This window comes from Apium graveolens, chromosome 2 (genome assembly GCF_009905375.1).
Source record: "Apium graveolens cultivar Ventura chromosome 2, ASM990537v1, whole genome shotgun sequence".
Taxonomy (NCBI): Eukaryota; Viridiplantae; Streptophyta; class Magnoliopsida; order Apiales; family Apiaceae; genus Apium; species Apium graveolens.
Window position 1 is genome coordinate 249,239,801 of NC_133648.1, and position 11,531 is coordinate 249,251,331.

At 39.1% G+C, this 11,531-nt stretch overlaps 1 protein-coding gene across 1 annotated transcript; it reads left to right on the forward strand.

Annotated features, from left to right (window-relative positions):
* Window positions 1-8,000: 8,000 nt before the first annotated feature.
* Window positions 8,001-8,561, forward strand: LOC141699666 (uncharacterized). Its single transcript, XM_074503518.1, has one exon. It carries the CDS (start codon window positions 8,001-8,003, stop codon window positions 8,559-8,561), a length of 561 nt encoding a protein of 186 aa, XP_074359619.1.
* Window positions 8,562-11,531: the final 2,970 nt, after the last annotated feature.

The following is an 11,531-nucleotide window of genomic DNA, read 5'->3' on the forward strand; positions in this document are numbered from 1 at the left end:
ACCCTTAGAAATTAATAACCTATCCAAAAACACAAAAAAATCAAAAACAGGGGCTGAAAAAAAAATTCCAGAGACCCTCTGCGCGCCCGCGCAGCTATGCTGAGCGGCCGCGCAGCAAGCTGCGCGCCCGCGCAGATATGCTGAGCGGCCGCGCAGGGGTCGACTTCCAGAATTTTTTTTACAGTTCAGAAAGAAAAAAAAAACAAACAAAAACACAAAAACAGTTTTAGCCCATAAACCCACGAATTGTTCCCACTACCCCATCATTTTATCCCTTAATTCCCAAACCCTAATCTAATCCACACCCTATATATACATACACCTATCCTACATATCTCCCACAAAACTTCCTACACTTAAACCCTCTCACAAACATCAAAAATCAGTTCTTACACACTTTTATTCACGAATCAATGGCACCCAAGAGAGCACGCACTATTGACAGCAGCAGCACAATTCCTACTGCTGATTCATCGAGGGGGCTGCAAGGCCTCGGTTAACTGACAGAGCTGCGGAGGAGGAGTACACTAGGCTATTGGGGAAGCCGATTCTGAAGGAGAGGGGGTTTTTACCATCAGGGAGGGATGGTGAGTTGTTTCCCATGATTGCAGAGAAGGGGTGGATAGCTTTTTGTGAGTCACCCGAAGCAGTACCGATGAGCGTTGTTCGCGAGTTCTACGCGAACGCGAAGGCTGAAAAGAATGGGTTTTCTGTAGTCCGTGGGCTAACGGTTGATTATCATCCTGCGGCGATTCGCCGTGTGATTGGACAGCGAGAGAGGAAGCCCGAGGAGGAGAACTGGAATGAAAAGACTGCTGAGGATTTTGACTTGGATTTGATTTGTGCGACTCTCTGTCGACCGGGCACAGTTTGGAACCGCAGTCCAGCCAATAATGAGTATCGTCACTTTCCGGCGATCGCCATGAACAGGTATGCCCGTGCATGGAATGCATTTATATGTGCTAATATTTTGCCTTCTTCACATGCACACGAGGTCACAGTTGAGAGAGCACAGTTGTTGTGGGGAATTCTGCATGATGAGTACTATGTGGACCTTGGTGAGTTTATCTACCAAGGAATTCTGAAGTTTTTGAGGGGAGCAAAGCATATGAACATCCCTTATGCATCCACGGTTACGAAGCTATGCCGAGCAGTGGGAGTGAACTGGCCGGCTCATGAGCAGTTACAGTTGCCAGCAGCTCCGATAGATTCTGGCACTCTGAATGGGATGCAGGAGTGGACCGGTGGTGAGCCTGAGGAGCATGGGCTGGGTTATCGTCTTCCAGGAGGGCGTCCAGCACGAGGTGCTACTATGGCTAGGCCAGGGCGTGGTGAGGCTGGTTCTTCGAGAGCTCAGGAGGGTGCTGGGATGGGTGATGCCCAGTATAGGAGGCTTTCACGGTGGATGGATGCCATGTATGAGACACAGAGCAGGTTTGCTCAGGAACTCACCCTTGCGTTAGGGACTGCTTTTCGAGGCCTTGGAGCTGATATCCAGTGGCCAGTTTTTGGTGAGGACTCTGCATACCCGCCGCCTGATACTCCACCCACTAAGGGTGATGATGATGACTCCGAGTAGGTATACCCTGTGTTCCTTTCTACTACTTTCACTGAGGACAGTGAAGATTTTTAGTTTGGGGGTGGTAGTTAAGGAATATTGTGTGTGTGTCATTTAGTTGCATATTCATGATAGTTTAGTTCATATAGTTGCATAATTTATGCCATTTAGTTTTTTTTTTGAATGTCATGTAGCTCATGCATTAACCATGATCCCTTTTGCAATAAGTTATCGACTGAATTGTGATATTGATGCGAGTGTAGTGATAGCATTAAAGTGATATTAAGTTGTGTAGGTTGATATGCATGCTAGAAACAATTGTAAGTCCACTAAGTCTTAAAGAATGCGTAAGGGCTAGATTGTTGTTATGATTGGTTGTTTTCAAGGTCAATCTACTTATTATGCTTAGAATTCGATTATAGGTTCTTAGTGATAAAGACATGAAAAAGAAAAAATTTTGGAGATAAAAATATGGAAGTTGTTGCTAGTTGTGGCTAGGCGTCAAATGGCTAGTAGCCGGCTCGCATATGTTGCGAGTAGTCTAGGGTTGAGCAAGATGGAGCGAAACGCACTTGCTCAGAAGTTATTATTTCAAAAAAAAAAAAAAAAATTGCATAATTGATCAAGAGTGGGCTCTTTGGTATTCGAGTTATTAAGTTCATAGGGGACTTTGTGCCTAGTGACCCAAGGCTTTTAGAGTCTGGGATCCGCTAACCTAACGCTCGTTATATGGATATCATTGTATAAGTCTTTTGTGGACCTCACTCATTGCACGGTCAAATAAGCATTTGAGTTGTAAATAAAAAGCACGATTCCGTAGTAAGCTCCAGAGTTCTTGTAGTGTTGTATATCACTTTATGCCTAGAATTTTTATTCTTTGTATAATCGTAGGATTGCCTTGAGGATAGTCTAGTCATAATAATTGGTCTAGTTTCGAAGCATATCTGTTAAGCATTTGCACACACCACGTTTCTGGCTGTATGTCCGTTTGCATAAGTTTATTGATCTTTAGTTGTCTAACTGCATTCGTTGAGATGTGACAATTTGGTTGGTTAATTGTAGTAAGGGGGATCGTTGCATTTTCATATAGATTGCATTCATGATATTTTTATTTGTTTTTGAGTCTGTGACGCTTGAGGACAAACATCGATTTAAGTTTGGGGGTGTGATAAGTGGCATTTTATACCACTTAGAACGTCTTAAAATGGCTTAAATTGGTGTCTTAAAATCAAGTATTTTGTGTATTTGATGCGTTTTTCTAGTGTTTATGCATTTCAGGGTATTAGTTGCATTTCGGGGGAGGAATCATCAAGAATAAGCCTTGGCATGTGTTCACCATTGCGAGAGGAAAGGAATGGGCAGATTACGGCGAAGAAACGGAGCAAACCTGGATTTTTTCCAGTAGAGGCCTGCACGCCCGCACAGCAATGCTGAGCGGCCGCGCAGAAACCTGCGCGCCCGCGCAGCTATGCTGAGCGGCCGCGCAGGGTCGGGGAAAAAGATAAATTATTTTAGACTTCTACTTCTGTTTGGCTTCCAACTTCTATGTAATCTGAGTTTTATGGGACTATTATATAGGTAGATTTGAGACGTTTTCACAGAGAGTATGAAGGGGATTATGTTTTAGATTGTGTTTTACGCAAGAAGCGAAGGAGATAAGGAAGAAGACCGATTTAGCACACCGCAACGAGGAGGAAGCATATTTTCTTGTGATTCTTGTTTCGTTGTAACGTTGGATGCTAGTTTTCTTGCTTTGACTTATTTACTCTTGTGACGTACTCTGTTTTAATATAATTAGTTTAGTTATTATTTTCTTGTGTTTGTTTATCATGATTTCATATGAACCCATGATGGCGATAAGTTCTATTATGGGCTAATCGTGATCATGGGGTTGCAACGGAATTATTATGGAATTCTTTAGTTAATTGTTTAATACTTTAGTGTGTGATGATTGCATGATATCTAGTATTGGTTGTGCGTATTCGTCTTATGTGCGTCGCGAACATATAAGATAGGGTTTTAATCTCTTGTGAAGCGACGGTGGATCTTGAGATTTAGAACTTGCCATGCTAGCATAGGTTCATGTACGTTGTGCATGATTAGTGGGTAACTCTAACAGTTTTATTTGCCCTATGTAATTAAAAGGAATAACTTGAGCTTAAATCGTTGTGTTGTCAATTTCTGTAGACATATAGGAACTCAATATAATTGATGACTATTCAACTTCTATCTTAATTGTGGATGCTTGGTAGAATGGTATTAGTACAATGAAAGTTGGCTTTTATCAGTTTCGTGTTATTCGATTAATATCATCACTGTCACATGCTAAAGGTAGTAACAATGGCTATAGAAGGAAGTAATAATGAAGTTGTGATCTCATGAGTGTTTTATTATTGATAAATTGAAGTGTTAGTTAAGTGGTTAATTAAGTAGTTAATTATAGTTAATATTTAATCAACAATCTTAAGTGTTATTATCTTAACATTGAGAAGTAATCATACATTGGTGAGTGAGTTTAATTAGACAATAATTTAGTCTGAGTCTCTGAGGGAACGAACTAGAAAATATTCTATATTACTTGCGAACGCGTATACTTGCGTGAATATTAGTGCGTGTTTTCGCCCTAACAATAGCTGAGAGAGGAGATGAGTGTGCTGAGAGAGAACTTGAGAGCGGATGAGAGTTTCGAGATTGCGAATGGTGTGTTGGAGCTTTTCCGCACGGGCGATGGAGGATTCGACGGAGAGAGCGGCAGAGGACAAGGAAGTGGAGTTGAAATCGGTAGAGAGGAAGACATAAAAGATTGGATCGGAGGCGTATGAGGAGAGAGGGGAGGAAGGAGTGGAGATTAATGAGGGTAGAGAAGATAAAAAAAAGTAATGGGAAGATGAAGATGGTATTTTTGCAATTTAATTTTTTGTATGTTTAAAAAGATAGTAAATTTGTAAGATATTACGTAAGATAGTAGAGTTGCAAATAATTACCCCAAAATTGGTATTCTTCACAATTCCCCTAAACTTTTTGATACAATTTAATTTTATATAAGTTATTTTAAATTTTGAGATGACAATCGGAGGCGTATTTAGGACGATAAAACATAAGTACGCCTAATTTCAAACATGGTGAAATTTTGTTAATTTGTGACTAAAAAGTGTTAGTGGGAGCTTTCATTAGACTAAAACAAGTAAAAAAAGAGCCACTCCTCTAATTTCAACCATTTCAAGCACGAGTTTACATAGATCGTTACTTATTTCTTGTTGGTTGAAATAAATCAAATATATATTATGAAGATATGTACTCTATCTGTTTGAAAAAGTGCTCTGACATTATTTTTTATTAGAATAATCAATGAAAATCACATAAACTATCATTATATTATTTATCACAGAAAAAATCCCGCTAAATTCGCCTCTGATGGCAATCCTCTCCTCCCCCAATTAAATAGTTCTGATTCCCGCCTAGGCTTTTATATTTACATAGCTACTAGTCTTCGAGGAAGACTCTTCGTAGATAGGCAAGAGCTCAAAATTCCAAGTATCAATAAATAAGTGCCTATAAACTGGAATAGTTATTTAAAAATAATTAAAAACTAAGATATAACAATTGGCTATGTTGCGCAGTGTAATATCACGGTATAGTGGATAAATAAGTAGCAAATATTCGATAATCCTTTTCTGGTGAAATTTCATGTAAATAAGAGGTAAAGGTTTCTAGTTCTCTCTGGTTTATGGGAGGTAATTTTCTCTCTCTGGTTTGAGAGTCTTCTCTTGTTCATAGTAACAAGTTATTTAAAAAAATCATTTTATCGTAGTTTTGCCAAGATATCGAGGATGAATTCCACTAAGTCTGATCTGAATGAGATGTATGCACGATTAACACTGGATGATGAGGAGGAATGAGGGGTGATTGTTGGCAATGATGAGTTTCAACAGAGTAAGGAATCTTTCTTATTAATCGGAAGATTTCTTATCGAGAAAAATATCAATTTTAATGCTATGCAAAATGTATTAGCATCGATTTGGCGACCAAAGGAAGGTGTGGAAATCCATGACATAGGAGATATGCGGTATTCTTTTGTGTTCTATCACCCCATGGATGTGCAGAAAGTGGTTGAAGGGGGCCCTGGTCCTTTGAACAAGGAATGCTGGTGTATAAGCAGATACAAGGAGATGAAAATCCTAAGGAAGTAAGTTTAAACGATGTTGATATATGGGTACAAATCTATGATTTCCCTAAAGGTTTCGTCTCGGAAAATATACTGCAAAGCATTGCGAGATACATTGGAGGATACGTGAAATCAGACCCGACAAACCTTAATGGAGTTTGGAAGTTATATTATCATATTTGGGTGCGATTGGATGTAAGTAAGCCGCTTAAAAGAAGAATGAAAATCAAATGAGAAGGTGGGAGCTGGAGTTGGATAAACTTTATAATGAGAGACTCAACACTTTTTGCTTTGTATGTGGAAAACTGGGCCATGCAGAAAGGGATTGCAATGTGGTATATGAGAATCCAGGGAAGGAGCTCGAAAGGGCGTATGGTACGTGGTTACGGGCACCAAATAAGGTGAAAATTAAAAAATTCCGGCTACCGGTTAAGAAATGCAGGTGGTGGCAGTAGATGGGAAGAACAAGGTGAAAATTCAAAAATTTCGGCTACCGGTAATGACATGGAGGATGATGCTGCGAGTTTTAAGGAAAATCAAATTTCTGTTACACAGAATCTGGAGGATAATGGCAGGTTTACAGTAACAACAAGAAATCAGGAAGGAAAAGATATTGATGGGCACAATATGATTGAAACAAATCTGCATGGGGAGAAAAATAAGGGCGGAAACTATATTTTAGATACTAAAAGGCATCGTATGAAAAATGAAATAAGCTTGGAGGAAAATGGGCCAACAAATATGCAGACCGATGGGCTGGGTCAGACTACAAATAATGAAGATGTACACTCGTGCCAAAAAACTTGAATGTGGCGGGCTCTGGCAACCAGGCCCGCCTAGGATTATGAGCATATTAGCGTGAAACTGTCGTGGAATGGGTAATCCACGAGCAGTTTAATTTTTGAGAGAAATAATCTCAAAACATAAACCCAATGTAGTTTTCCTATCAGAAACTTTAGTAAAAGGAAATAAAATTGCAGCTGTTTGTAAGTCGATACACTTTGCAGGATTCTTTACTTTTGAACCGCAAAGACATGGGGGAGGATTAGCGATTATGTGGAGAAATACAGGAGTTGTTGAAATAAAAAATAGTAGTAGTAATTTTGTGGATTTTGAAGTAAAGTGTGACCAGCTTGGTCGATGGAGGTATACGGGTTTTTACGGGTACCCTGAAAGAGAAAGACGACATGAGTCATGGAACTTACTTCATGGTTTAGCTTCGCAATCACAATTTCTAGGGGTTTGCATTCGGTTAACCGAAACCGAAATCGAATTTTTTTCCGGTTAACCGAAACCGAAATTGTGGAAAAACCGCTACCGAAAACCGAACCGAATTGTATTCGGTTTTAAACCGAAACCGAACTAATATTTTGGTTATAACCGGAAACCGGATTTTAAAACCGAACTTAATAAAAAAAATCCAGAAAATTAGTAATTGCAAAAAAAGATACATAAATAAAGTTTGGTATTTGATTTACACAATTTCAAGTTAAATCTGTATATTGGATTTACTAGCTAAATAACCAACGAACTTGGAGTTATGCTCCAAGCTGTGCTCTGGTAACAGAAAGATATTAAGAGATTAACGATATGACTATCGCCTTATCAGAGAATTGCCGGTCCTTGTGTTAAAAAGAAACAAAACTTTCTGCTCTTACTAGAAAATTTTAGTGTTGATCAACTTTACTAGGCTTTTAGTTTACGACATGCATTTGTTCTCTTCCCAAGTTATTTGATACTAATGATTATAAACTATAATCAGGATTCAGGGCTCTCTGTCCAAGTTGAATCAATCTTGACATATTTACACCAGCTAACAATAACCTTTCTCTGTCAAAACAGTAGAGCACAATTCCAAACTATGAAAACAGCCATACAGATGTATCAGATAATTCAGAGATTCAGATTTCAAAACTGAAGAGTGAAGAGTGAACTGAAGACTGAAGTCTGAAGTAGTGAAGTGACGGAGATTCAGATTTCAGATAACTGATATATGTATCAATATTATGTTTATATATAATTATATTTTAAAATATAATATTTTGTACACTGTATAGTAATTCGGTTAATTAATCGGTTTTTCGGTTAACCACGGTTAAAAACCGAATTACCGAAAAACTGAATTTTAGGAATTCTACTACCGAAAACCGAACCGAATTTTACAATTTGGTTAACCGAACCGAAATTATTTTGGTTATTCGGTTCGGTTTTCGGTTAACCGAACCGAATGCGCACCCCTAACAATTGCCATGGTGTGTACTAGGAGATTTCAACGATATGGTGTACAGTTTCAAAAAATTGGGAGGGAGACCACACTCAAGAAGGTTATTGGAAGGTTTTAGTTATACTGTACTAGAGTGTAGGTTGGAGGACCTTGGTTTTGTTGGGTGCGAGTTTACATGGGAAAAATTTAGAGTAACGCCAAATTGGATACAGGAACGGCTTGATCGAGGATTTGCAAATCAGAGGTTTAGAAATTTATTTCCAAATGCGGTGGTCCATGTTCTTGAGGTATCTACTTCAGATCACTTGCCATTGCTTTTGAATCTAAATATGCAAGTTTATATGCCAAAAGCTAAAAGATTCTGTTTCGAAAATATCTGGGTTCGGGAAAGTGAATGTTTAAATCTAGTACGAGACAACTGGAATGTGAACGGGAATGAGAGTATAATGGAGAAAATAGAGTACGTGTGTCTCAAGTTAGAAGAATGGGGAGGAGGAAAAGTGAAGGAGATGGAAAGTGACTGTTTAAATCTAGTACGAGACATCTGGAATGTGAACGGGAATGAGAGTATAATGGAGAAAATAGAGTACGTGTGTCTCAAGTTAGAAGAATGAGGAGGAGGAAAAGTGAAGGAGATGAATAATAAAATCAAGAATTGCAGATGGGTTATGAGGAAGTTTAGGTCGAGGAGGGACAGTGTTGGGGTGCAGAAGTATAATGAAGCCAGAATCGAGTTTCTGAAATTGCTGGAGAGACAAGAAATTTACTGGAAGCAGAGGTCAAAGCAATTCTGGTTAAGAGAAGGAGACCAGAATACCATATTTTTCCATAATTTTACGACGGGAAGAAAGAAGAATAACCAATTGACGAGATTGAAAGATAAACACGGGGAATGGGTAGATAATGTTCAAGGCATACATGAGATTATTACTGATTATTTCTCGGATATTTTTCGATCACCAACACCGGGAGGTTTATTGTCGGAAAGAGAGAAGGTGAACAGTGTTACAGATGAGCAAAATGCGCAGCTGCTGGCTCCAATCACGAATGATGAAGTAAAAGATGTCGTGTTTTCTATGCATGCAGAGAAAGCTCCGGGGTACGATGATCTCAACCCATGTTTCTATCAAACGTACTGGAGTGTAGTAGAGAAAGATGTGGTGGAGTTCTGTCAACATTTTTTGCATACGGGGGAATTGCAAATGGAGCTAAATCGGACCGTAGTCTGTTTGATTCCGAAAGTGAAAACCCCACAACAGATGACTGAATTGCGTCCAATTTCCTTGTGCAATGTCTTGTTCCGGATTCTTTCAAAATTTCTTGCAAATCGTCTTAAGATGTCTCTCCAAATGTTGATATCTGCTAATCAAAGCGCTTTCATCGAAGGACGCTTATTAACAGATAATGCCTTGATTGATTTCGAAGTAAACCATTATATTAAACGAAGAACTCAGGGAGTGAATGGTGTGGCAGGTCTGAAGATTGATGTATCGAAGGCCTATGACAGGTTAGAGTGGGATTATATAGAGGGAATGTTGAGAAAATTTAAGTTTCACCATGTGTGGATTCAGCGGATTATGACTTGCATTAAAACTGTCTCATATAGTTTCTTGCATCAGGGGGAAGTCTTTGGTGATCTTAAACCACAAAAAGGGATTCGACAAGGGGATCCTATATCCCCCTACATTTATATCCTTTGTGCCGAGGGGCTTAGTTCGATTATTAAGCGTCATGAAGACATGAGATTGATTCATGGGTGTAGTATTGCTAGAAGAGCACCATCTGTATCTCACTTATTATTCGCGGATGATTGCTACTTTTTCTTCAAAGCAGTTAAAGCAGAAGCAAGAGTGATGAAGAAAATCATAAAACGCTACGAAGAGCTATCTGGGCAGGCTGTGAATTTTAGTAAGTCCCTGATCACTTTTAGTTCGAATACATCTCCAGAAACTCGAGTACAAATATGTGATATACTTGAGGTTCGAGAAAGTGCAAAACCTGGGAAGTACTTAGGCTTACCAATGACAGTTGGGCAAAGAAAAAATGAGGTTTTTCATTTCTTAAGTGATCGAGTGAATCAGAAGCTAAAAGTGTGGCAGAATAAAAGCATATCAAAGGCAGGTAAGTGTACTTTATTAAAAACTGCCGCACAGGCAATTCCTAACTTTTGGATGAATTTAATGCTCATACCAAATGATGTTCTTACTACGATACAACGCTAAATGAATGGCTTATGGTGGGGGAATGGTAATGAGAAAAAAAGGGTTCGATGGATGGCCTGGGAGAACATTTGTTGTGTCAAAGAGGCGGGAGGTTTGGGTTTCAAAAACTTGAAACAATTTAACATCGCAATGCTTGCTAAACAAGGATGGAGGTTGTTAAATAACTCAAATACTTTGGTCACAAATATTATGAAGGCAAGATACTTCCCGCATACTTATTTTCTGAATGCCAAGTTAGGAAAGAACCCAAGCTATATGTGGCGAAGTATTATTACGGCACATGATGTGGTGAGAAAAGGGTGCATACGAAGTATTGACACATGAAATGATACTTTGGTCTGGCAAATCCCGTGGTTACCGTGTATTGAAAATGGATATGTTACAACACATATGCCAATTGAGCTCGAAAATATACGGGTATGTGATTTAATGGAAGAACAGGGGAAAAAGTGGGATGATGATATTCTTAATGACTTGTTTGAAGATAGAGATGTATGTTTGATCAAGAAGATCCCTATTTCTATAAGCAATATAACTGATACATGGATGTGGATTTTTGAGGAGAAAGGCGAGTTCACGGTGAAAAGCTGTTATAGAAGTTTGGTTGGCGAATATGATAAATCGGATGCGGTCTTTTGGAAAAAGCTCTGAAGTTTGGACTTACCTGGGAAGATTTGTTTTTTCTTATGGAGAACCTGCAGAAAATGTTTACCTATTGCCATGGAACTAATTAGTAAAAGAGTGGATATTGATAGTAAGTGTTGCTGGTGCCAGGTAGGAAATGAGGATGCAAAACATATTTTATATGAATGCATTTTTGCACAAAGTGTGTGGCAATCAGCAGGCATGTCACAATGGGTTCAGATAATGCAAAGGGAGACAATCTTCGAGCATTTCAAACGCCTGTTCACTGCTGGAACAAAGGAACAATGCATATCAGTAGCACTATTTTGCTGGAGTATATGGAATCGACGAAACAAATGGGTTTGGAGTAGAATTGATGTCTCTGTGTTTGGAACGATGAATGCTGCTATTAATTTACTGGGGGATTGGAAGACAGCCCAAGTGGAAAGAGAGAAAGTCTCAAAATCATCTAATGGGAATGGAAGGAGATGGCAGGCCCCGAGTAGTGGTTGGGTGAAGTTAAAAGTTGACGCAGCTGTGTTTGGAGATATAGGAGCTATTGGAGTAGGAGGAGTAATCTGAGACGAACATGGAGGTTTCGTAAAAGCAATGTGCAAGAAGATGGCAGGTTCATGAACTCCTAGAGAGGCTGAAGCTTTAAGCCTCAAAGAAGTTCTCTCCTGGATGAAGCAATTCGGCTTTGCACGGTGCATAGTTGAAACAGACTCTAAACTTTTA

Bases quoted from the DNA above. Each gene is read 5' to 3' on its own strand.
- LOC141699666 (XM_074503518.1), top strand. From the start codon at position 8,001: ATGGTGTACAGTTTCAAAAAATTGGGAGGGAGACCACACTCAAGAAGG.